The following is a 27,911-nucleotide window of genomic DNA, read 5'->3' on the forward strand; positions in this document are numbered from 1 at the left end:
TGTCTGTAATCCCAGCACTCTGGAAGGCCAAGGTGAGTGAATTGTCTGAGCTCACAGGTTCCAAACCAGCCTGAGCCAGAGCGAGACCCCATCTCTAAAAACAGCCCAGCATGACAGATGCCTGTAGTCCCAGCTACTTGGGAGGCTGAGGCAAGGGAATCGCTTGAGCCCAAGAGTTGAAAGTTGCTATAAGCTGTGACGCCACGGCATTCTACTGAGGGTGACAAAGTGAGACTCTGTCTCAAAAAAAAAAAAAGGAAATTCACATTCTCGAGCCTCATTCTAATCTTACTAAATCAGAAATTCTGGAAATGGGATCTGGCAATCTGTGTTCTAATATGCCCTCCAGGTGATTCTGAGGGAGCTTAAAAGTTTGAGAACCACTGTACTCTATTGCCACAGGAGCTAGAGAGTAAGGGGACATTGAACTATCACTCCTAGTGTAGGGGAGAACAGGAAACAAAAAGAAAAGTGGTTATCCTGAATCTATAGCAGCAATTTTCAAGTGGTGTGCTGTGAGAGGACCTCAAGTGTGCCTCGAAAATTTTTAAGATCATTAATTAAATTATCTTTGAAACAAGTTCAAAGCACAGTATGTATATTCTTTTTTCTTACTCTTTTTTTGGATCAACATAACTTAAGTGTGCTACACAAGGTTAACTATAGGTTCAAGTGTGCCATGAGATAAAAGAGGTTGAAAAACACTGATCTAGAGGAAAGGGGAGTAGTGAAGGCAGGCAGAAGTTTTATTTCATATTAAAGAAAAATGAGTAACTTGGCACTTGTGGCTCAAGCGGCTAAGATGACAGCCACATACACCTGAGCTGGTGGGTTCGCATCCAGCTGGGGCCCGCCAAACAACAATGACGGCTACAACCAAAAAATAGCCAGGCGTTGTAGCAGGTGCCTGTAGTCCCAGCTACTTGGGAGGTAGAGGCAGGACAGTCGCTTGAGCCCAGGAGTTGGAGGTTGCTGTGAGCTGTGATGCCACAGCACTTTACCCAGGGCGACAGCTTGAGACTCTGTCTCAAAAAAAAAAAAGAAAAATGAGCAAAAATATTAGTTGAAATATTATTTATGAAATAAACATCTCTATTCTTTTTTATTTTTTTAATACTTGTCTTCAAGGAATTTAGGTAGCATAGTTTATTTATGAACTAAATAAACATCTCTATTCTTTTGTATTTTTTAATATTTGCCTTCAAGGACTTCAGGTAGCACAGTAGTGTGCTGTGGGCTCACTCTCTTTCTCTCATGCTCTCTTGCCCTTCTGCCTTCTGCCATGGGATGGCACAGCAAGATGGTCCTTGCCACAAGTGGCTCCTCCTCTTAGACTGTCCAGCCTCCAGAACCATAAGCCAAACAAACTTCTATTGTTTGAGAGTTGCCCAGTCTGTTGTGTTCTGTTAAAGCAGCACAAAATAGACTGAGACCGCTGGGTTCAAATTCCAATTCCAACCTTTAATAGTTATATGTGATGTGATCTTGGGCCATTTTCCCCTTCTTCAGTCAGATTGCTCATCAATAAAATTAATAGAATGAATGTTAATAAAATATCCACATTACACTACAGCTGTTAACAAACTTCACTTTCCGATTTCTACCTGTCTGCATGTTTATGTCCCTCCAAAATGCCTATGTTAAATTGCTAACCCCCAAAGTAAAGGTATTAGGAGGTGGGACCTTCTCGGAGATGATTAGGTAATGACAGTGGGGCCTTCATCAAGGGAATTAGTGCCCTTTTAAAGGAGACCCCAGATATATACACAACCCTTCCACCTGTGAGGACACAGACGGAAGGTAGAAGGTCCTATCTGTGAAGAATGGGCCCTCACCAGACACCCAATCTGCCATCTCCTTGATCTTGGCTTCCCATCCTCTAGGACTGTGAGAAATCAATGTTTGTTGTTTGTGAGCCACCTAGTTTATGGTGTTTCTGCTACAGCAGCTCAAATGAACTAAGAACAAATTAATCATAAAAATCAAAGAAGAATAAAATAGGTGATGCAGATACATTAGTTATAAGAAAAGCTTTATTCCCATTGGAGGAATATGTTGTTCATGTATATCTGCTGCTTACATGATTAACTTCTCAAATTTTAAATCTCCATTTCATAGTAAGAAAATGATCTTGCTTGATATTTTGGTCAAAATTTGCTAACCACTGAGTGGTTTACTGGAAGCAACAACAAAGAAGTGCTCCAAAAAAAAAAAAAAATGTACTTTTTACCCAAGGATTTTGTCCTAATAAGAGCAGAATTGGAGTATAGAGGAAATTTTGATCTAAAGTAGACCAAATGTCATTGTGTTTGATTAACATAACTTTATTTTCCAATAGAAAAACAAAAATTCTTGCTATGTTGCCTTGTTATGGTAATTAGAAAAAGGTTGTGTAGCTGACTTTTACCTGCTGTAATCTCTGAAATATTCAGTTTTTACTCTGAAAACCTATGAAATAAGAAGGAAAAATTAAATACTTTTTACATATGACAGAAGGCATCTATCCCATCCAACATTCAGTGGAGATGGACATCAACTTCTCAATACAATTTATTTTGTAATTTGAATAGTTTATGGTTCATAGGATGTATAGTATGTTAGATTATGTTATGTATATGCCTGCTTCAGTGTCAGAGATGCGATAGGGTAAAGATGCACAGAGCAAGACTGTTTAAGGAAAAAAAAGACCACAATCCATTTCTGTTCATATCCGAGATCAGCCAGTCACGCACTGTTTTAGCTCCCTTCTTCTCCACAGAGACTGGAGAGGTTTCTGGCTGTCCAACCTGCCCCTGGTGCTATTAGTGGTTGTAAGGAAAGCACCCACCCCCACTACCACTACTGTAGCCAGCCAGACTTCAGGAAGACGTTCCAATGACCTCCATGTTGTACTGGTGTCATTCTATGTGACCAACAGCATATGGCAGAAGTGATGGTATGTCATTTCCAAAGGACTAAAAGACTGCAGCTTCCTTTTGGGGTTTTCCCCGCTTACTTGCTCTGAGAGAAGTCAGCTGCCATGCCACGAAACTGCTCCCGCAGCCTATGGAACATCTACGTGGTAAGAAACTGAGGCCTGCAAACAGCTTCATGAGAAACCTTGAGAGTAGATCTTTTGGGCCTGGTTGATCCTCAGATGACAGACTGCAGCCCTAGCCAAACAGCTTGATGCAACTACATAAGAGACCCAAACCCAAACCATCCAGGTAAACCATGGTCAGGTGGAAAAAGGTAAAAATGCTATTTCTTGAAAAAACCCTTACCCTTTTTGAGAACTAAAGCCCATATCCCTGCTCAGGCCAGTGATGGGGAGGGGAGGAGAAGTACCCTTTTGTTCTTTGTGCCACAAGAAGGGATAAATCACAGCAAAGGTCACAAGATCATTTTAGCTGAAGATGGTATTAATCCGGACGTTGTGAGACTATTTTAGCCAAAAATGGGATTATGGGATTAAGCTGAACTTTCAGCAGCCCTGTGTCTCCTCTCGAGAGGATGCTGGTCCTACGAACAGGAGTCCAACAATGTCGTTGTTTGCTAACAAATTAATAAATTTCTCTTTCCTCCTCTTCAAACCACTTGGGCTCTTTCTTGTGATGCAGCTTCAGGGCCAAGTGTGCAACTTTCAGTAACACCACTTTTGGATGCTTGACCAACAGTGACTGTGATATAACAAATGTTTGTTGCTTTAAGCAGCTAAATTTTGAGATAATGTTATGTAGTAATAGATAATAATACCACCCTCTTGTGAATATGCAAGAAATTATGTTCACTTAAATTTTAACAGCACTTACATATTTAAGAATTGGGAAGCCAGAATTACTCCTTTGCATCAGTTTTGGAGTAACGGGCACGGGTGAGGATGGAGATTAATGGCTGGTGTTTCTGAACTTGTTAGGTACCCACAGAACAATGAGACAGAAACCCTAAAGGAACTATGCGACTTGTAGCTACTGTGTTATAAACATTAAAATAGATGTTCCAATGATCTGGGACCACATTTCTTCATTCTTTTGTATTTTCAACAATGGAGATCCATGCATTTCTCTCTGGCCTACAGCAGCGCTTCCCACATTCTAGTGAGCATGAGACCACCTGGCGTCTCAGTGAAGGGTAAGTGCTGATTAAGAAAGTCTGGGTAGAGCCAGAGCTTCTGTGTTTCCAACTAGCTCCCAGATGTCCCTGACGTGCAGACCCAGAACCACAGTGAGAAGCAAAAACCTACTACTTTTAGCACATTCCTTACACTGGGGGAATCTCCAGTTGAAAAGCAATATTTTTATTTTTTTTTATGACAGGATCTCTGTTGCCCCCGTTAAAGTCCAGTGGCATCATCATCACAGCTCACTGCAACATTAAACTTCTGGGCTCAAGTGATCCATCTCCTGCCTCAGCTTCCCTAGGAGGCTGAGACTACAGGCGTGTGCCACCTATGTCCAGCTAATTTTTTTTTGTAGAGACAGGGGTCTGGCTATGTTGCTCAGTTGCTTCTCAAACTCCTGGCCTCAAGCGATTATTCCTCAGCCTCCCTAAGTGCTAGGATTTCATGCGTGAGCCACCATGCCCAGAAGAAAAAGCTGCATTTTCTTCTCTCTGAACCGCTCTCTCCATCCATCAACACTAGTTTGCTTGCAAACCTTCAACAGAGCTTCGTTTTGCCAAATAAATATGGGTCCAAACCAAATCATACTTGATTATTCCATTTTCCTCGTCTCTACTTGTTCTTCAGGTTTTCCTCTAGTGAAAAGTTTAATCAAGTAATTAGACACTACAAGTCTTCTCTTATTATGCCGAGACACCACCCTTCACGTTTCAGGGCTGCTTTCCTCACTTCTGCTCCCTCATCTGTCGTGGCCAATGCTGTATGTGCAATGCTCCAGGCACTGTTCCAAGCCCTTTACCTGCTCACTCCTTACTTTATATTCACAACTCTAAATGAGACAAGCACTACTATTAATCCCACCTTACAAATGAAGAAACGTTGCCTTATAGTCGTTAGGTAAACCTTCCCCTGGTCATACAGCCCAAGCTTTGAATTCAAGGAAGATGGAAGAATTTAAGCAGGATGGCCGTCTTTTCCTCCTAACACTTCTGTCCTCGCAGCCCTCTTCCCTACGTATCTAAGTGTGCCGTTCCCCCACTGTCCATTCTTCCTTACCTCTCAGTTACTCATTAGATGTCAGTTCGAGTAGCTCTAAGAACTTACTCCATTTTCTGCCCTCAGTGTTAAATGACTTTGTTCAGGCATTTCTCTTCAGGCATAGGTCCATCAAGAGTTAGGTAAATTTAGTATTTTCAGGGGATAAGAACCTCTACTGAAACCCCAGAAGCTCAATTTTTTAAAAGGAGGAGGGAACACAGTTTATAAAAATGAAAATTTTAAAATGTCTAAAAAATCCAAAGTATCTGACATCAGGCACAGTGAATCCTGCTGTCACCAGGAGTAAGTCTCTTTTCACTGCGTACTTCTGCTTTCCTCTTGGATTCTACTAACTCGGTACCGGAGAGCAGCTCTTTCTCCCTAACTCGCTTCTTGGTGGATCAACTGATCTCGAGGGGTGTTAGGCAGCACTCAGAGGTTGACTTCCTGAGTTGTCACTATCTTTGTGACTTGAGTCAACATCTCATGACACCGTTTGCATCTGTATATCTCACAGGGTTGTTGTGAGAATTCAAATGCTTTAATAAATCCCAAGCACTGCAACACTCTGATAGAATAAAACCTCAATAAAACACTGTTCTTGGCTCAGTGCCTGTGGCTCAAGTGGCTAAGGCGCCAGCCACATATACCTAAGGTGGTGGGTTTGAATCCAGCCCAGGCCTGCCAAAACAACAATGACGGCTGCAACCAAAAAATAGCCAGGTGTTGTGGCAGGTGCCTGTGGTCCCAGCTACTTGGGAGGCTGAGGCAGGAGACTTGCTTAAGCCCAGGAGTTGGAGGTTGATGTGAGCTGTGATGCCACAGCACTCTACCCAAGGAGAAAGCTTGAGGCTCTGTCTCAAAAAAAACACCTCTGTTCTTATTCGGAACCCCCTTTATCACTGAAAGTGCATTCTACCAATTACCTGTTTGCATTCTGTGATTTTCAACTCTTTGTACCAGGGGACCAGACCTTCAACCATGTTGAACATAATTATACTAAAAGTAAAATCATAGTTGTCCTCCACTCCACCCACCCCCCCAAAGGCAATTCTGGCTGGACATGGTGGCTCATACTTATAATCTTAGAACTTTGGGAGGCCAAGACAGGAGGATTGCTTGAGATCAAGAGTTCAAGACTAGCCTGAGCAACAGAGCAAGATCCTGGCTCTACAAAAAATAAAAAAATTAGCCTGGAATGGTGGCATGTGCCTGTTGTCTCAGACATTTTGGAGGCTGAGGTAGGAGATGACTTGAGCCCAGGAGTTGGAGGTTGTAGTGAGCTGTATCAACACCACTGCACTCTGGCCAACAGAGCCTATCTCAAAAAGGGGGTTCTTTCATGCAAACTTTATGCAAGTCTTCTTGCTTGATTAGATCATTTTATGGCTTTTTGTCTGCAAAAATAAGTCAACTTAAATTGGTTGATCTTGCCATGCCCTTAGTGGGCAACTCCAGTAAAAAGTGTGGGAAGTTGCTTAGATTATTGGCTATTTTCTGCAGTTAACTCCTGAGTATTGAATTAAGGGGTAGTCTTTTATCCTGTATTACACCATAAAAGGAGTCCAGCTAACATGCTGTGAACCTTCAGACTTGAAAATAAAGAGCAGACAAAATTTTTGTATAACCTCTTTTGACTTAAAAACCTTACACCAAAACCATCTTGAATGGTTATTTTTTTTACCTGATATTTTGGGGAGTAATGCCAGGAATGAGCCATTAAATTTTGATGGCAATTTTCTGATGTCTGTCTCATAGACAGCAACTGCCTCATGCGTATCTACTAGTAGAGTCTTATGCTCTTCATTAAAAGACGGTATTTAAAATTAAGTCCAGAAAAAACAAACTTTTTTGTACTCTGCCCTCAAAATTTTGGAAAATGTCCTCAAACTCAAAATACTACTGTTTTTTAAAGATAATTTCTATGATATGATTTCTGTAGGCTAGGCGTGTAATCCCAGCACTCTGGGAGGCCAAAGTGGGTGGATCGCCTGAGCTCACGAATTCGAGACCAGTTGAGTTAGAGGTCCAACTGTAAAATAGCTGGGTGTTGTGGCAGGTGCCTGTAATCCTAGCTACTCGGGAGGCTGAGGCAAAGGGAATCGCTTGAGCCTCAGAGTCTGAGGTTGCTGGGAGCTATGACTCCATCGCACTCTACCGGTGACAACAAAGTGAAGCTCTATCTCCAGAAAAAGAAAAAAATCTATTATATGATTTCTTAACACCCCTGAGGTAAGTGCAGGTATTTTGATGTTAGGAGACAAGGAACTTGTCACAATGACATAGTTAAAGGCAAAGCTAAATCTAATACCCAATCTTTTAGATATGTGTGTTTTCATCACTCATGTTGGTTCACATTCCTCTCTTCTAATTATTTGTCTCTCCATTTCAACCAGCATGAAATGCTAAACCTACCCACAGCCGTCTTGTTGACTGTGACATGTCAGGTTGAGTGTTTGCTTTGGCCCTGGCAGCAGATGCCCTCATTTCCCCGCTAATGCAAACAGCTCACTCTCCCTGATTCAGCTCCATTAGTCTGTTGGCTATCATTTCTTTCAAAAGTCTTAGTTCAGTAGGTAAGAACATTTGCAAGATTTTTGCTTGACAGACCACAGAATATTGTACATTCACCTTTGATTTCAGCTGACTTGATAATCTGGAAGCTTTCAGATTCCCAGAGGGCAAATGTAGAGTGTGCTCTTTAATGATGGCGGCGCAAATACTTGGATTTAGGCTTTCACGGAATTCACAGAAGACGGCCCTTTAAGTCACACTTGTTTATATTTTGGATGGCCTTCAAAATTTATGAAGGTCTCAATGAGATATTCATGCTACTTGGAATACAATTACCTCACCATATTCTTAACATCCTATTCACTGTTTTCTACATAGTAAAAGTTTTGTCTTAGGAAGCAATTGTATTGGCCTCAGATATTCTGGAACTTCTATCTTCTTGATGAAAGTAGGAAACATATATTCTTCCAAACTCACGCAAATGTTTTTGTTCCCCAACTAACCATTTTATTCCTGGCTTACCTCCACAGTGATTACAAACTGGGTCATAAGGAAAAATCAGTTTAAAGCAGTGAAGATGCTGTAGGTCTGGGCCATCTTTAGGTAGTTTTACATAGATAGAAAAATAACCATGACTCCTAAATAATGGAAAACAACTGTGTAGCCTTAACTGGAATTGAAATGGTGCTCTGCATGTTGCAGACACTAACACACGTTGAAAGGAGCGTTTCATTCGTGGATTAGCCAAGAAGTGAGAGGGACAAAAGACAAAGTTAGTAGCAGCAGTTACAACTCCAGAAAGACTTTACATACCTAGGCTGTTTGAATTGGGTCTGATAAGATCATTCCTAGTCAGTCAGGCTCAAGTGGATTTAGAAGGAGAGGTGCCCCAAGAGCACTCTCTTCTGGATAGTTAGGCTACTATGGAGTTTTACTCATCTTGTTATTTCTAATAATTTGGCAGTTATAGAAGAATTTCCAAAGTCCAAGAAGCTTTTCAGTTAGTTTTAAAAAATGCAAAGGTTTCTAAATTTGTACAAATCTTTCTATAATATTCAGGTAGAAGTGGTATGTAATTTAAAATTATATTGTTCAGGCCGGATGTGGTGGCTCACGCCTGTAATCCCAGCACTCTGGGAGGCCGAGGCGGTTGGATCACCTGAAAATGCCTGTAATCCCAGCACTCTTGGATCCACCGAGGCGGTTGGATCACTTCAGGAAATTATGACTTATCTGTGAACACATGACAGCTTCGACCAAGAATATTGGCCCTGCTTTGTATTCTAACCACATGTTCCTACTTTGTCAACAACCTTGAAAAATAAATATTTGAACTACAATCTTCAATAAAGTCCCTCTAATTTGTTGTCAGTCTTAATCACCTTTTGCTTGTCTGCTTGTCTCAGGTTCGTGACCAGCCTGAGCAGGAGCAAGACCACGTCTCTAAAAATAGTTGGGCACTGTGGTGGGCACCTGTAGTCCCAGCTACTCGGGAGGCTGAAGCGAGAGGATCACTTCAGCCCAAGAGTTTGAAGTTGCTGGGAGCTATGACGCCATGGCACTCTACTGAGGATAACAAAGTGAGACTGTCTCAAAAACAAATAATAATAAAAAAAAATGTTGGGTGGCGCCTGTGGCTCAAAGGAGTAGGGCACCAGCCCCATATGCCAGAGGTGGCAGGTTCAAACACAGCCCTGGCCAAAAAAAAAAAAAAACCTGCAAAAAACAAACAAACAAATAAATGTTGTCGGCCTCAATCCGCCCCCTCCCCATTCCCCATTTTATGACTTAGTCAATAATTCCCTTCCATGCAGGAATCCTTCTCCAACCTCCAACTCATTTAGGATCCCCCTGAGACCCTTCCTTGAATATACTCTACTGTTTAAGTTTCAAGTACCCTTGGGGACCCCTTTATTCACTCCTGTATCCAAAATGCTTAGTACAGAGATCAATTGGATTCTGGAATGAAAAAAAGAAGCCCGATTCTCTTCGGTGAGGTCCCTGAAAAATACGTTATGGGGTCTCCTCTTGAGAAAGCCACTACCCAAAAAACTAAGACAAATTCTACATCCTTTCACTATCTATGGAAGATGGATACAGATTTCCATCATCTACCTCAAAGATGTCTGACAGAAAAAGGGGAAAGTCTTTTCACATTTATTATGGGTATCTCAGTCAAGTAGTGCTCAAAAGTAATGAAGCAGCTTATGTGAGTGCTGGGGAGAGACAGGAATGTGGACAGGTTGGGACATGGCCTTAAGCAGCCGTGCTCGCTCCCTCTCCCCAGAGTGAGCTGCACCACAGAGGAGCAGCACAGAAAGTGAGGGGACATTTTGGGGACATATGGAACAGAGCCCAAAACAACTCATGAAAAAGCTCTTCTTCAGCTCAGCTCTCCCAGCTGCATTAAGAACCACCAAGGCATAGAACACAGACCTAACTGCGAGCAGCAAAAAAGAAACGACGTCAGAAATGTCCCTTTGAAGTCTGCCTTTTTAAAACAACTCCTGTTCCAAAATATGCTGTGTAATTACTATTCATCTACGCTGAGGGTTAATGATACATTTGCAGGCATAAGCCCCAAACCTAAAGGTCTCTGAAGTTTTATTTCCCCACTCTTCCCTGGCATTACTAACACAGAGATATGAAAGCAGACTTCAGGAAATTATGACTTATCTGTGAACACATGACAGCTTCGACCAAGAATATTGGCCCTGCTTTGTATTCTAACCACATGTTCCTACTTTGTCAACAACCTTGAAAAATAAATATTTGAACTACAATCTTCAATAAAGTCCCTCTACATTTGTTGTCAATCTTAATCACCTTTTGCTTGTCTGCTTAGTGCCTTTAGATCTTAGATGTTGCACCTGGAGATCCTTGCTTGCTTTATGATGTAGGTTTATATGCCCTTTAATTGAAAGCAAACCGCCTTAGATAATCCAGCGACAACAATGTTACAAGGTCCACTTTCCGTTAAAAGGCAAATAGAAATATTAAGCTGTTCTCTAAAATGAAGAAAAACACATAAAAATACACTGTAATCTACCACTCCATTTCCTTTGTCAGAGATAAAACCCCACAGCCTAAAATAGCTCTTTTGTGTGAGTGTCCTTTCCCCTAGCAAGGGACAGGGAGAGGGGATTGAAGTTCTCAGTGACTGCTCTTTTTTACTGTGTGGTATTTCTCTGCCCAAAGAAAGACTTTAGTTAACCAGTATGTTAAGCACTTTTATGTTCTTGTTGCTAAAATAACCGATATCAACTTAATCCCATATTTGTTTAATATTTTAATTACTATGTGTGAAAGCACTTCATTAAAAAAAGTTAAGCTGAATATGGAAGGATGACAGGAACACATACCTCACACTGTAGCAGTTTTGCTATTTTTATGTGGAGGTGAAAAAGTGAGTTTATAAAATGACAAGAAGAAAAGGCGATGTAAGAAAGTATATTAAGGCAATATAATTTTTAAAGATAACTTCGTGGTTTTAAATAGCAATACAAGTGACCAAAGAGGAAACAGGGCCTATTCCTGCATGACTGCATGAGACCCCTGGAACTGTCAGCTTGTGTGGATGGACTCTGGGCTTCCACACACAGCCCAAGGGGAGCTCTGCATACACCAATGGAAAAAGGCTTCTTTTAAAAAAGGAAGCAAAATAGTTACTACCAGTGGAATTGTTAATGTAACACAGTTCAAAACTCAGCCCTGTCTCCTAGAAACATTTCAATTAGCATCAAAACTATATTGGGGTAGAATGGAAATACTTTTCTAAGCACCTAACAACTATTGTGAAATAATCAGAGGAGGCAAAGCTTCCAGAGTCAAATGGTTAAATGCATACAATGGAGGAAAGATGATCTATCCCTCTGGGATTATTATCTTCTGCTCAAATTTCTTAGGAAAACCAGTAAGACTTCACCACTCTTTCTGGTTAAATGAAAAACAGTAGACAAATGAACTCCATTTTTGACCCCACCTAACAGCACTTACTACTCAAATATGTTGTCTACTAGGCATATAGGCCTCAAAATATGCTTTCACTCTGGCATGTAAAGATGTGCCAGTTTGCCTGGTATTTCATGGGTCTGCTGCTCTCCCTCCAACAATTTGATGGCATGTAGCTATAAGGCCAGGTTTGTGGCCGCATGTTATCATAAACAATTTTTCCGCCAACGTGAACGCAACCCAAGATAAGACTGAAAACAAAAACTGAGGTCTCCTTTATATTTGGTCATGTTGATATTCACCATACGACAGCATATCACTGAACAAATTATTCAAAATACAGTTTGGAGATACTTTCTAAACATTGCAGTTTTGAGAACAAAATTTAATGGTAGTGCAAATCTTTCTGTTCACTGTCCTCAAAACAGAAAAGGGTCCATTTTCTCGTAACTAAAAAGTCAATGAAAAATTTTCTTAACGGAAAAGCAAGTTCAGGCTCGGCACCTGTAGCTCAGCGGCTAGAGCACCAGCCACGTACATGGGAGCTGGCTGGTTCGAATCCAGCCCGGGCCTGCCACACAACAACTACAACCAAAAATAGCCAGGCGTCTGTAGTCCAGCTACTTGGGAGGCTGAGTTTGAGGTTGCTGTGAGCTGTGATGCCACAACACTTTACCCAGGGTGACAACGTGAGATTCTGTCTCAAAAAAAAAAAAAGCAATTTCAGGGTAAAAAGGCATTGATATAATTAGTGAATCTATATCTCCTACTTCAACCCTTTCCCACCAGTGTGAAAAGTGAATAAAGACAGCAAGATTTTTTAAAAACTTATATTAAAAATATTTTGCATATAAACAATTTTAATACTACAAAGTAGTATTTCAATACAAAGCAGTTCAAATATTAACTGTTCTTTAAACTGTTAAACTTTATTATAAATTAAAATTTCTTTACAAAAAATTGCACATAATATTTGACCACTCTTAGGTTCTGATGCACTGGCATTTGTAATAGTTTCTTTAATCTTCAAGTTAAACAGTCTCGGCAAGGAGTCCACAACGTAGAAAGGGCAATAAACAACCCTGTTAGAGCATTCAAGTGCAACTAGCAGACTTGTGGCCATGGCAGTTACACTTTCCTTAAGATGGACTGCTTAAGTTTTAAATCCTGAAATAAAGAATCTCAGAAGATTTAAAAAGGAAGAACTAAAGGGATTGCCTACTTTCTTTTTTTTTTCTTTTTTTTTTTTTTACTGTAAACACAGCACTGGAAATTAAATCCCAAACAAGAATCTCTCAGGCATCAGAGAGTGTCAAGTGAATCAGGAAAAACACAACATAAAGGAAGAGGGAAAAGTAAAAAACAAAAACAAAAACAAAGCAAAATTAAAATAAATGTCAGTCACTTTGAGGAACTATACTTACGTACATGATGTTATGAGAATCTGGCAGGGCCTAGAACAGGCCAAACAGGAAGTTCATTTATCCAACCGAAGAGGTTCATGTTCATTGCTTCCGGTTTTGAGGATAGGATATTGTAGGGGACTTGATACGATCAATAATGCTTGTCTGCCTTACACAGACCTTAGCCAGGGATCAGCCTAATCTTGAAGAATCATTCAAATAATTTTGGCAATTATTATAAGGACTTAGAACTGACTGTACCCAATGTTCAGTGATTCTTGCTTTCTGTTTTGTTACTGTTTAAATTTAAGAGCTCATTTAGGCTGACTCCAATCTCTTGGCACTTGGAAACTAGTTTTCTCAGGTTATCAGTTTTACCTCCTTCTGATGCTTCAAACAAGAGTTGCTGTAAAAGACAGGGAAGCATAGAAGTAAGACTTAGCTAGAGTTTGAGCATTACCACATCAATGGATATGGCACATGCAGAAAATTTATAGGAAAACATCAAGATAAAATAGAAGATAAAACACATTACATCTTTCCACAGTGATGCACAAAGAGGTAACTTCTGTAAGGCTCTCTGATATAAACGGTGGACCTATAAGATAGATATACATACAACTCCATCAGAAAACATGATAAAAAATAGCTTCACAATCCTATCTGTTTAAAGAATGGTACTTCAAAATATAATAGCATTCAACACAAAATGGCTATTGGAGTTTCCAAGCATTTAGAGTTCTTGTTAATTGCTAAATATTAACTGCTATGTTCTGATCCTTTTAAACTGAGAAGTCAACAACAGGGGCAGAATAACTTAAAAAAATAAAAGTGACCCATTTGAGGGTGGCGCCTGTGGCTCAAAGGAGTAAGGCACTGGCCCCACATGCTGGAGGTGGTGGGTTCAAACCCAGCCCTGACCAAAAAAAAAAAAAAGTGACCCATTTGAGATTCAATCATGGCTTACCTCTCTTTGTCCCTTTAGAACAATCTCAGCAGCAATGGCTCTAAGGAAAAAAGAGGAATATAGAAAAGGGAAAAGACAAATTTATCTTTGAACAAAATAAAACACCACCACTGGCAGAATACTGACTGTGGGAATCTGAATACAAAACTTCCTGAAAGTAACAGGCTAAACTTCCAAGGAGGATAACCTATAGTGAAAAGAAAAATTCAACAATTTTTATCAACTTTACAAGAATAAAGCAGACCACTGTTTTGAATATAAATGACGTTCATGATGAAAAAATTACTCAAATAGCTAGTAAAAAATACCTGGCACTAACACCTTTAAAAGAAGGGAGAAATCAGACTCTAATGGGGAGAAACACCACATTTCAAAAGAGACAGTCTTAAAATGTCCATAGCAGATCTGTTTGATGGCAGTATTATCTAGATGTTCTTCACAGAAAATTAAAAGTTTATCCTTTTTGCTTTTAGAGGCAAGTATTAATGAGCACTCACTCTTGGCATTAAACCTCAGCAAGTGCAGAAAAAACAAATCTAACTTAGAGTAGCAATCTGTCCAGAAAAAAAAAAAAGAATGTCATTTCAGATTTACCTGTCTGGCGCAAACCTTATAAATAAAAGCAATAGCTATAAAAACATGAACATGATTGTCGCATTACATTTTCCAGGTGGCCAGGCATGTTGGGATATTATATGTAAACATCTTGGCTTGAAGTTTCAGAATCTGAACATTGCTTTCTTCCCATTCATGTTGAAGTAGCCTGTAAAGTACATTCAGGAAAATGAACAAAGAATTGCAAGTATAGGGAACCCCACTGTGCTCTAGGAACAGAATGTTTGATGAAATATAAATTTTTGTTCAGTTAAATTCCATCAAGGCTATTCAGCAAATATTTGTAGAATGTCTCTTATGAAAAGTTATCCTGGGATAGAAATGTGCAAACCAGTCAAGATTGACTGTCATCTTCAATAAATTAAAATAAGGGCCACATACTCCTATAAGACACGAAAGCATTCTCTCCAAATAACACTCTTTGTCCTCATCCCAAACTTTTTAAAAGTAATGACTTGACATATTAATGCAGTTTCCTGATATTTTTCTTTCATATAGTATGCTTAATCTTGAATGTTTCTTAAATTAACGTGTAAGTATATAATTATTACCGGTAGGTCTCTATTCTCCTGAAAAAAGAGATGCAGACAACCACAAGGAAATCAAAACACTGAGGTGAGGATTTGCCAAGAAAACCACAATTAAACTACCTGTATCAAAGGAGTCTATTATAATAGAAACTAGTCAAAATATGACCACATCTTCTATTTTACATTGTTATTGAAGGTAATGTTTCATAATTCAAATTACTTAGCTTCTGCAGATTAGCATGCTTGCTAAGAAATTTAATTATAAGACACCATGGTTATTTTGTCATAATCTTAGTTTCAAACTCTATATTATTTTTTCTACATATATGCTAGACAGAATACAAATCCTACAAGGGAATATTTGGTAAGTATTGCATAAGATACAGCTGACACAGTAAAGATGACTGCCCAAGTGGAAGCCAAACCACTAGCATGCAGGGCACCACTTGGATTAAAAAGCACAATTCTTCAGAGTAAAATAGGTTAACTTGATAGAGCAGACAAATTATACAGAAATGCTCTCCAAATCTCACTCTGACTAAATGTATGAAATCTCTAAATCAGTGCTTCAAAAATGTGGTTTGAGGGTTCAAGCACAGGACTCTGTGTTCTAAATGAGCATTCTAAGAGATTCTAATGTATGCCAATATTTGAAGAGCAAATGATCTATGTAGAAGTATGAAAATCTCTTAAGTAAATATTTCTCTGCCATGTAAAACATGTTTACTACTTATAATGCAATTTCTAAAGACTGATAGTATGTGCTCAGGAAACTACCCCCTTATAATGCAGCCTACAGTTTCTGAATCAACCAGATTTTTTATAATCAACCTGATTTATATCAATAGCTAAATACTGCTTAACAAATTCTGAAATTAAATAGTATATATATCAATGAGAACACAGAGGAAGAAAACACTGTTAATACGTTTTCAAGAATAATTTTATATGAAAAGCCTATAATATTGAGCTGAAAAACAAAAAGAATTGTACTTTTTCTTACCTCAGTGCAAGTCCAGAATTAGTTGGCATAATTGAGCAAAATCGTTCCAAGGTTTTGGAATGCTGGGTCTTTGGAACACAGCTCAAATAAAAGAAAATAACCTGTAAAGGTTGAGGGGGGGAAAATGAATGCAACCAAAATGTGAAATCCAATTACCTATGTGTTTTAATGAGAAAACCAAAATGGTTTTTGAGATATGAATGTATAAATTACAATAATGTATGATGTTGTGAGTTACAGTTCCTACCATTAATTATATTAGTGACTTTCCAGGTATGAATTAGGAAATATGGTCTAGTGATGAGAGCCATGGACAGAACACTGACAAGAAGCCAGGAGTCCGGGTTTTCATTCCTGAGTCTACCTTTACTTGCTGTATAGGTGGGCAAGTCATGGGCTAATAATACCTGCCACATCTTGCTCATGGAATGCGCGTGTGTAAATGACTTAATGTCCATAAAGTGGTTTGAGATCCTGGGATAAAGAATGGCATAGAAGTACAAAGCATAATAATTGGTTATCCCAATTAGCAACAAACTCATCCCACAAAAACAAAACAAAACAAAAAAAAAAAAACCAAACCCAAACACATACATGTTTTAGTCTACATGGTGCTTTAGCAGCTATTTAAGCCTATATTGCACTGACTGAAAGGGGTCTCTGAAAATGAATTTTTTTAAAAAGCTAACCCTATAAAATATATCATTAATCACAGTTTACTCTTAAAATTCTACACAGCACCTGATTTCAGCTTTCTTATGGCCCATGTAAGGCTATCAGGACTTGACAAAATATTAACAAGAAGAGTAGCCATTATGTATAAATCATTCTTATTTACTTTGAAATTATGGAATTTCATTAAAATTTTCAACTACTCATGTAAAACCTCACAGTATTAGCACAATAAAATCATTTGTCAGATCTTTCTTCATAAACACGTGTTAAACCTTAACATCCCTTCAATTTTGCTTCTTTGTTATTTTTCAATATAACATAATCAGTATGTATTTTTTATTTTAATTGAGTCTTCAAGGGCTATGTTGCTAGACTTTGAAGAGGTAAGTAAGAAATATGGTCAAGAATAATAGTGAATGCTAAGAAAGAATCCTAGGAAAAGTTCTCCTGATATAAAATAGTAGATTTGCTGTCATTTATTAAGTCTCTTTGTTTTATACAAATATCTGAAGAAAAAAGCTTTAAGTTCTTACCCTATTATGAAATTCATAGTTGGACCAGTAATCAGCACTGCTAAAAGGAATGGGGTATCGGGCAGGGACTGTAACCAAACATCTATTCACTAAATCAGTAAAAATTTTGAATTCTTGGACTTTGTTTCTGGATCCAGCAGCTCTATTATTGGCAAAGACAAGATAACTGCCAAAAGAAAAACATTATAATTTAAAATAGTTAATTCAGTAATTCTCTCACCAAGAAAACCTATTACCCCTGTCCCCACCATATCCCCTTATTCCAAAATCCCATTTTTATTAAGAGGAACTGAACTTACTCCATCCAAATCTTCTGTACTATATCAGATCTCATGGCCACCCCTAATGCTGCCTCATATGCCTCCACTGTCTCTTTCACATTTGATTGAAGAGGATGACAAAGGCTGTTTAAAACATGAAGGAAAACGTATGTCCACCATTCAATTAGGTAAAGGAAAGATACAGTATACTTTAAACACTACAAATTTTGTAACAAGGGAGGTCTTCTTTTGATCTTTCTTCTGTAGCATGTATTAAACCTTAGCATCACTTCAACTTTGCTTCAACGACCTTAGCATCAGGTTAAACGGTAAGAAACGGCAAGTGCAGGCCTACTATGCAACATCTCTCCACAGCGGATGATGTCTCACCAGTAAATCAGCCACAAATAAGGAACTTGGTGGTTAAACATGTCATCATCAAAATTCCCTTTACATAAACGGGATGGAATGTCAAGTGGTCCTGGGATATTTAAAAGATACCTGAAAAAAAAAATCCAAAATTGTTTGAAATTACGCCTATGCATATATAAATTATAATTTTTCTAAATCCTTAAGTTTCACTGAATTGTTTTTAGAAAGTAATGAGACCTTCTTTTAACATACATACCACACCTCTTTGGTCACATCTCCAGTATCACATATTTTCATTTTTTTTTTTAAATTTCAGATTAATATAAGGGAACATACAAGTGTGTTACATTGTTTGCATTTGTTAGGTAAAGTCCAAGTTGCAAGTGAGCCCTTTACCCAGGAGGTGTGCCCAGAGGTGACAGCTTACCAACCCTTTCTCCCTTCAACTCAAAGTTTTAGTTTTATACCTAGATCACTAACTTTCTTCCTAAAATGAAGTTTTTATTCTATTTCCAAAATTAAATGACCATAATCCTCTAATTAAATCTAACTTTTTTAAAAAATGAAATTACCAAGTATCTAACATTTTCCCACAAAATCCATACATACTTATAAAAAAATGTTTTTTAAACAAAACTTCATATCTAAAAATAATCTCTCTCACACAAACACACATACTCCCCCATTTAGGTTCAATATTAGACATGATATCAAAGCATATTCTGTAAGTCACTGGCTCATAAACCACTTGTCAAAAAGAGGTCTATGATCAAAGGAAGCTGGGAAGTAACTGCAAATTACAGCCCCTCCAGAAAGCCTACAGTACACATTAGGATATCAAAGGCTCTAAGTTGGTTGGTAAAGAAATCTATCTGACTTTAACGAATCTAGTTTTCCTTCCAATGTATCTGAATCTCTGTGTGTATAATACTTAGCAGCATCTTCAAAATAATGTGACCTCAAAAATAACAACCCAGTGCAACTATTTACCTTGGATTTTAAAATGAGTGCAAGGTAACAAGTTTTAATGGATTAGACAGACTGTATGGAGGACAAACATAGAAAGGACAATACGCAAAGAAAGAAACGGGACATGAGAACTCAGGTCGTCCTCTCACTTTACCTGAGTTAAGGAGATATACTTCCATGAGTTAATCACTTAACTTCAAAGAATTTTAGTTTTCTCAACTGAAAACTGAAGGGGCTTGAAAAGATAACTTCAAATCTTTGTTAGACTACAATCACTAGGCTAACTTCAGTATAGTAAATGAAATCCCCAAGTAACTTTTCTGGTTATCCACTTCATCTTTAAATTGATTTGAAAAACCTGAAAATTACCCCCTATAGTTTCTCCGTATTAACTTTATATTAAAGGCCACATAAAGAGTTGACAGAATTTAACTCTAGTAAATACTATAGTGCTAAGGGTTTTGCTGTACAATTTCTACTCATGAAATTTTGGAAGTATTTTGAACCAACTGAGAGTACTTACTTCTATTAATACACTTTGACTGTATTTGTAAATTTCAAGAATTTATATCAACATACAGTGTGGCAATGCCAAAAATTATCTCATCTATTGCCATTTCCTAATATCTGACTCAAAAAAGACTTTCTAAATTAACATATATGCATAATTTTGTGGAAATAAGGGTTTCACTATTGTCCAAATCAGTGGTTCTAAACCTGTGGGTCGCAACTCCTTTCTAACAATGAAAATATGTTGAGGTAGGTTGAGAACCACTGGAATAAACTATACACAGGGCACCTTTTTCTAATTCTTGGTTAATTATGAATTATGACTACTTCAATGAAAGAATAAATCAAGAAGACTCAGTAAACAATGAGAATACTTAGAAGCAACTCATTTTTCAATTTTTTATTTGAAAACTAATTTAAAAAATTTATTTGACACTTATTTATTCTGCTTAATTAAGCTGATATCAAAAAGATCTAAAGATATCTTGATTAGTTGCCAAGGCAGAAACTGGCAGCATATTCTTTTAAGCTAAACCAATTACCTCCATGCCTAAGGGAAGACCAAAACCAGCAAGTCTGTACCGAGTTTGGTTCAGCCTTGAATTAGTCCTTACCAGGATTTGAGAAGTTAAAGCAAACTAATTTAAACAAGGGAGAAAATGAGTATGTGGAAGCTATAAATTACTTAGTTTTGTTCTTTCCGATTAATTTACATTTAAAATTATTTCATTTGTAATTATTTGTAAGATATTAATTTGGATGTGGCAGAGCAGAAAATATTTCAGAAAGGACACCAAAATTCCTGTCAATAAACTGGTTACCAAAAGAGGGCAGGTATGAAGACTTAGGTCTGAGAAGAAATACTGACCCACAAATCTCAAATAAAACTACCATGTTCACAAAAAATTGGGGAGCAGATGGATCACTTAACAAAATTTGGGTTATTTTTAATAAGTTGTTTTTATATAATACTGCTATTGGGGGGATAGCATAGAGGTATGAATAAGAAAGGAGCACCTAAGAAAAATATGTATTTGCAAGCATTAGACTTGCTAACATAAGACAACGATTTTACTTTCATTCATCAGTATTTTTCACAAGAAACTTTTGGGAGAGATACCAAGCTTCAGTCTTCCTTCTCTGAATGCTTCTTAACATAAAATAATAGAGTATGTCACAGTAAAATATTGTCCTTTTAATATCATTTTATTAAGATCAGAAAACTACACCTATCTTTGTAAATAAAGTTCTACTGAACATGCCATTCATTTACATACTGTCTGCGGCTGCTTTCTCACTACAACAAAGCTGAGTTGTTTGAAGTAGTGATACACGGAGACCATACAGCCTGCAAATCTAAAATATTTACTTTCTGGCTCTTAAGAAAAAAAGTCTGCTGACCCCTAAGGAGAGATGAGGGGAAGGAAGGAAAAAGAATTTTAAGATACTCAGCAAAACAAACAAAGATAGTAAATACACAGTTCTATATGAGCTACCAAGAAACTAATAGTTGAGAAAATAATTCTCTCTAAAGCTTTACTCAACATTTCAGAGGCTAGAGCACTTCTCAAAAAGGCATATTATTTACATCCACTTCTGAACATCCGTCAAATAAATGAAAGCACATGTTTTCCAAAAATTACTGACACTGTCTCAGAATAATTAGGTGTTATTGTAGTAAGTGCTAAAATTAACAAGAATTATGTAAAAGAGTTACAACAGTGTTGCTATAAACCTGACTTTGTAAAATGCCTTTAATCCAAAGAATGCAAAAAAATTTTATAATTTATATCTTGCCTCCATATTTATTAATATTTTTCTATTTATTCTACTGTCTTCATTAGAGTTCTATAATGTGTTTGATTAAACTTTTAAAGTCTAACTGTACTCTCTCATTCCTCTACAAATCAAGAGTTCTATGACTTACCGAAACAGATCCAAGTTATTATACTTCTCAAACCCAGGTTTAAAGAAGGATGCAATAAATTTCCGCAAAAATGGAAGAAGATTATCGCCTCGATTCTATTTTAAAAAGAGGGAGGGGGGATATACATCAGGCTTATGATGCATAATTAAAATGTTTTATTTAAGAGAGGAAAAAATGCCTTAAAAAATACTGATTAAGTTTCTTGGGTGAGTAATGGATGGATGAGACACTTTTAAATAACTTCTATATTCTAACTTCTGAACTAAATTCAGAACTAACCATTAAACAGCCTAACATCCACTGCTACCTACTACAGGCTCAAATTTCAAGGGCCAATTATCTATCAAGCACCTACCTCAAGTGTGGCACTGTGGTAGGTGTGGGGCTGTAAATGTAAGACATAATCCTAGCCCTCAAGAAGTTCTTAGTAAATATATAAAGCAGCTACAAACACAACTACAAAGCACTACACTAAATGCAATGGTGGGCTTACAGCAGAGAGAAGGAATACCTAACACCAAGGGCAAGAGGACCAGGAACGTACTTCCTGGCTAGGTGGATAAAAAGGAAACTTGAAACACAAAAACATCATATTTAAGAATTGTGAGTTTTTTTTTACCTGCACGATGAAGAATTTGCACATATGATAAAAAATCTCTGCATTCTGAGGATTTTTCTCAAATGCAGTAAGCCACACTGCCCTGGCCTTGTCATGCTGGTTTGTTTGCAAATACAAAGCAACAAGGGCTTCCAATAACCGGCAGTTCATGGGACATGATTCCAACAGATATTTACAAAGCTCCACTGCAGCCTCATACCTTAACAAGAAAAAAAATGGCTAAACACATGAAATGGTAACTTTCAACACAAGGTTAGCTGCTTGGCAATTAAGTTTACCTCTCTAGGAGCTGGTGCAGAGCAATCATGTTTGTATAAAGTGGAAGGCAGGCCTCTATTCTTTCTTCAATAGGAAGGCTTTCATCTGTGCAAGCTTTCACTGCATCTATCCAAAAATGTCACAATAACATGAATTGAACATAAAATGGATTATGTGACTATGTAACCTCAGTTCTGAGAGACCAATGGGAAAAGATGAACTGTTCTTTTGCTTGCCCATCATCTTATTCATCTTTGCTGAACTCCTGGCTTTCACCTGAAGGAGGTAATTAAGATAATCTCCAAAATCCTAAAATCCCTTGTCCTCAATTTTCCTGGCAAGAAAAAAATCATCCCACATGAGGTCTCAAATGAATGCTTTTGTGTAAACAAGTATCTTTGCAATTATCCTAAGTTTCTTAAAACTCATCCAAAAAATAAAAATCACAGAATAAATTTTCTTTTCCTTTCTCTCTGACCACTGTAAGGAGGTCTCGCTCTGCTGTCCAACAGCCATTCACATTTTTCTCCCTAAACTAGATCCTTTCCTTACTCCTTCAAAACACAGTCTGCCCTTGTAAAGATCTCTTTACTTAATCCTGTTAATTCTTATAAAATGGTATAGTGTTTTACTTTGCATAATGGCCATCATTTCCTCCTTGTCCAAGGTAGTATGATTTCCTAGATTTGCAGAGTTTCAAAGTGAATGTCATCAATTTGAAAACTATGTTCTAGGTTCAAATACAGTAGAACCTCCATAGTTGACCACCTCCCTCCACTGAACACCTCCTTATGACGCTCTCCTTAAATTTCCATAGACTAATTTTCATGACCTGATTTTCATAGACTGGACATGTACCACCATGTGTACTCCATGGAAGACTGACCACTTCTGTAAGCTTTATCTTCACCACTTCGATAGTGACACAAAGTATTCATTTACTGTCAACAATTTGACCAGTTGAGTTCACATCAAGGCTTGACCCTAGTTATATTATCTTTTCTTTACTGTAAGTTTATTTTTCATGTTCTACTATTATCACATGTTGGATTAGCCCTAACACCCGATTGTTCATCACATGTTGCAAAAGATTTTTTCCACTGTGAAAGGAATGGTCTGAATTGTGAGTACATCCCACAATTACCTTAAAATTTTACAGTTTATGAAGACATGATGGCTCAAAAGAAAGAACTCAAAGAGCTGATATGGAAGGAAAAGGTTGATCTTCCTGGAAAGCAAAAGCCAAAGAAAGACAGTAGAACATTTTGTTGTTAGCAGGAACACAGTTAGCAATATCCAAAAACATAAACATGAGTACTTAGACATGGAAAGGAAAGCAGAGACCTAGAGTGGAAAGGGAGGAGCACCTGAGGTCAAGTGATACCACATTAAGCTGGTTTGAACAAATAAGGATAGTTAACACTTAAATGTCTGGCCAGTAATATAAGAATTTGCTAAAAAATTCACACAGGAATTTGGGGTGGCAGATTTCCAAGCATCAGTGGTTATCTACAGAAATTTAAACTGTGACACAAGATCTCCCAGAAAGTCTTGTGGGATTAATCCAATGAAGTTCCAGTAGAAGTTGTGGAAGAGTTTGTCAAAAAACATCACAAGAATGGAGAAGCAAGAATCTACTGTACTCAATTCTAATATGAAGGAAGTAGATGAGCTAATACATCATCTACTGATGAGGGGTAGGGGAATGAGGGAGTGGGGAGAAAAGAGAGTAGGGAGAGGGGATAAGGGCTGAGGGGGCCACGGTGTGTGACACACCTCTTGGGGGCAGGACACAAGTATAAGAGGGACTTGACCTAACCAATGCTTTGTACCATCAATGGATCCCAAACAATAACAAAAATAAAGTTCCCGGACACTGCCAGAGGCTTCCAATGACATCTTTAACTCTGATGAATGCTGACTCTTTTTCAAGGAGGAGCCTCACCATGAAGAGTGATAAATGTAAGAGCAGAAAACTCTCCAAAGAACATTTCACACTTCTGTTTTGTGCTGACTCAACCAGAGAGAAACTAAAACCCTCAGTGATTAGTAAGTCAGCAAAGCCACATGCATTCAAGAACCTGAAGCCTGAAGAACTCCCTGTCACTTGGAAATCAAACAAATGCATAGGGATGACTGGTGCCCTACTTGAAGAGTGGCTAGGGGGTACTGGCTGCGAAATGAAGAAGAAATGGTCTATTCTCCTCACAGCAGACAACTCTGTCCTGGCCACTTGCCAAGTGAATCATCTCACAAATGTGACAGTGAAATTTTTGCCTCCAACCTCTAAAATCCAACCTCTTACCCAAGCCATCATCAAAACATTCAAAATGCCCTACCATGCCCAACTATGGCCACCTAGGAAGCAGCTTCATCCCCCGCAGCAGTTAACACTCTGGATGCTGTCCTCTGGATCAGTTGTGCTTGGAACCAAGTCCAGCCAGAAATGACACATGAGTGTTTCAGCAAAGCTGGATTTATCATAACCCCATCACAGTCCATCTCCCATGGCAGAATTTGAAGGAGTGGATTTTGAAGGTTTTGTTGCAGTAGATGAGGAGGTGACAACCTATAATGAACCTGACTCAGAAGCAATTTTCCAGTGATACTGACCAAAGTACAGACCCGCATGAAAGTGCATGAAAGAGCTGATGAAGTGAAAGAAGCAAGTAAGTCTGACACAGAAATTGTAGAGATTCCAAAAGAAGAGGTTGCCGGACATCTGACAATGCAGTTGAAGTTATTTGCTGTGGAAAAATGCCCAGAGATACTGAGTGGTATAGCCAATTGTTAAGAGTGCTTTCTCTACTTATGTTTGTAATAAAAACAAGAAACAGACCGAGATTGACTTTTATTCACAAAGAATGATTAAACCATGGGAAAACAGTTAATGTATTGGTTTTGTATAACACTGCATGATTTCGTATAAATATAGCTAATAAAAACTGTACCAGAACGTAAAGTGTATGTACGTATCACTCAGTAGGCTTACCTCCCTATGCTGACCACCTCTGTATGTTGACCAGTTGTTACAGTCCTTTGGGTGGTCAACTTACAGAAGTTCTACTGTGTAAGGATTCATATGTAATCAAACCTAAAACCTCACTTTACTCGATTAGCACATGACAATGTCCTTCTTTTTAACTTCTTCTTGCCTCTGCCTTCCACGAGATTGTTTCTATTTCCTTTCAGTCTCATTCAACGACTCTACTCTCCTTTATATCCTTATTGCTATGTTCTGAAATCTCATTTCCTCAGAGAAAGTATCTCACAGCATCAACTACTAAATATACACTTTGAAAGCAAATTGAAAACCGTAAAGTATTTTGTAACACAGTAATTTCTATGTTAACAACTCTCAGATCCATTTATCTCACCCATAATTGTCCATTTAAGGTCCACTTCCTTATCTCCTCCTGCCAACAATCATTTCCATTTGAATGCACAGTTACATAAACACTACTCTTACTACCAAAATCAGTCTTCCTAACTTAATAGTTTCTATTAATGACATTTTTCTTTTCATCATTCTCAAAACCCTAAAATTGTCCTTGATTATTCCTTCTCCTCTTCTTCCCTGACATTTAATCTGTACCCCATCATGTGCTAACTTAAAATGTCTCTATTAACAAATAGTCTCTTTCTCAGTTTATTTTTCTTGTGACTCATTTATGGCCATCAGCTTCTGGCTGGTTTTCCTACCATTGGTATTATTTCTCTTCAAGTACATTCTCTTAAAAAATCTCTACTGTTACCATTATTTATTTATTTATTTATTTATTTTTATTAAATCATAGCTGTGTACATTAATGCAGTCATGGGTACAGTGTGCTGGTTTTATATACAATCTGAAATATTTTCATCAAACTGGTTAACATAGCCTTCATGTCATTTTCTTAGTTATTGTGTTAAGACATTTATATTCTACACTTACAAAGATTCACATGTACCCTTGTAAGATGAACCACAGGCATGATCCCACCAATCTCTACTGCCACCATTAAGTGTACCATACTTTCAAAGTTCTTGAAAATCTGGAATCACTCAATTAATCAAGCTTACTCCCTACTACTACCCAGCACAGAATTCTCACTTTAATGATGATTATTCCTTCCTCCAATTCCACTTCAAATGCACTGCATAAATTCCTACCTACTTGTTTTGGTTTACTCCCCTAAGAATAACCTTTCTTTTCTTTACTGTCTTCACCGTGTTATTCAACAAGCATCAACTACGTACTTAATACCAGTCATCCTTATAGGCCCTCAGAAATAGAGAGATAAATACAACAAAGACACCCCAATCTTTGAGGAGACCCACTATGTCAAATCACAGCTGTGCTTAAAGGTCCAGTTCTAAGTCCTAGTTCTTCTATGAAGATGTCCTTGATTGTGCCAACCTACAATGATCTCTTCCCTTTGGGCTCACTGCCTGTACCAAATAATTCTATAAACTAGAGAATCTAATCTCTTCTGTAGCACAATTTAGACTATATACTAATACACTTATATATGTGGCCTTACATGTTTAATAATTATATCAAATGTATAGATTTATCTTTCAACTCCTGACTAGGCTATACACTCCTTTTAGAAAGGTACAGGATTTATATACCTTGTACTTATTTCACAGCAGACATGCCATTTAGTAAAATCAAAGTCATTGATAGAGAAAACAATTAGTTGAAAAGAAAGACATATCTTCTTAAACTTCCATCTTAATGTATTGCTAAAAAAAAGAAATACCTAGTTCTCTGATTCAATCAACTTATCAAACCTATATAACCTACATTATCTACATACATTTCCTTTGTTATATTTAGAAAAATTAATTACATAATTCTTGGTTTTCACAAGATGTCAATGCCTATTTTATCAATTCAATCCCTAACTTTTAAGCATTTACATAATGAAGTGTGAAACTACAACTTGCAATGTATAGAAATAAATTTGTTCCACTTAATTATGAAAAATCATAGTAACGGGTACTTGATTTTCTAAATATAAAGATTATAATTTATAAACACTTAAACTTACCTTCAAAAACTGCTAACAACATTTCAGGATTAGTCTTTACATCTTGAACTGCTTGCCATGGCATTACAAATGATTCAGTGTTAACAATTCTTGAAGGATTGGCATTAGATGGATCATAAAATTTTGAAGGGAGAATGTTGAATTCAATAAGATGTATGTACGCCAGCCAAGCAAAACACCGATCACTTGGTTTAAGGTATTCAGCTATTATTCCATCATTAGCTGATTTCAATGCATTCTAAGTAAAATGAAAAAATAATATGGAAGTGTTTTTTTAAAAAAATTACTCCTATTCTAACAAACATAAATAAGAAAAAAGTGTTACTTATTAAGATAGTCACTAACTTCTTTTTTTTTTAGAGACAGAGTCTTACTTTGTCACCCACGATAGAATGCCATGGCACAACAGCTCACAGCAACCTCCAGCTCTTGGACATAGGCAATTCTCTTGCCTCAGCCTCCCAAGTTAGCCGGGACCACAGGCGCCGGCCACAACACTGGGCTATTTTTTGTGGTAGTTTGGCCAGGGCCAGGTTTGAACCCACCACCCTCAGTATATGGGGCCAGCGCCCTATACACTGAGTCACAGGCATCACCCGTTACTAACTTTTTAATGAAAAAATTCTTTAAAG

At 37.7% G+C, this 27,911-nt stretch overlaps 1 protein-coding gene across 1 annotated transcript in view; it reads right to left on the minus strand.

The window, feature by feature from the left end:
- Positions 1-12,510: 12,510 nt before the first annotated feature.
- The window catches only part of ZFC3H1 (zinc finger C3H1-type containing), a 57,288-nt gene continuing 41,887 nt past the window's right edge, over positions 12,511-27,911 (minus strand). Inside the window, exons 24-35 of the mRNA XM_003798942.3 lie at positions 27,280-27,517; positions 22,264-22,369; positions 21,986-22,184; positions 21,367-21,461; positions 17,979-18,089; positions 17,628-17,732; positions 17,329-17,494; positions 16,121-16,221; positions 14,634-14,735; positions 13,973-14,012; positions 13,541-13,603; positions 12,511-13,411 (exon numbers count right to left, since the gene is read on the minus strand). Coding sequence (XP_003798990.1) covers positions 13,274-13,411; positions 13,541-13,603; positions 13,973-14,012; positions 14,634-14,735; positions 16,121-16,221; positions 17,329-17,494; positions 17,628-17,732; positions 17,979-18,089; positions 21,367-21,461; positions 21,986-22,184; positions 22,264-22,369; positions 27,280-27,517 — 1,464 coding nt within the window. The 3' untranslated portion in view covers positions 12,511-13,273. The remainder of the gene's footprint in view (positions 13,412-13,540; positions 13,604-13,972; positions 14,013-14,633; positions 14,736-16,120; positions 16,222-17,328; positions 17,495-17,627; positions 17,733-17,978; positions 18,090-21,366; positions 21,462-21,985; positions 22,185-22,263; positions 22,370-27,279; positions 27,518-27,911) is intronic.

This window comes from Otolemur garnettii, unplaced genomic scaffold (genome assembly GCF_000181295.1).
Source record: "Otolemur garnettii isolate 467f Iridium unplaced genomic scaffold, OtoGar3 scaffold00143, whole genome shotgun sequence".
Classification (NCBI taxonomy): Eukaryota; Metazoa; Chordata; class Mammalia; order Primates; family Galagidae; genus Otolemur; species Otolemur garnettii.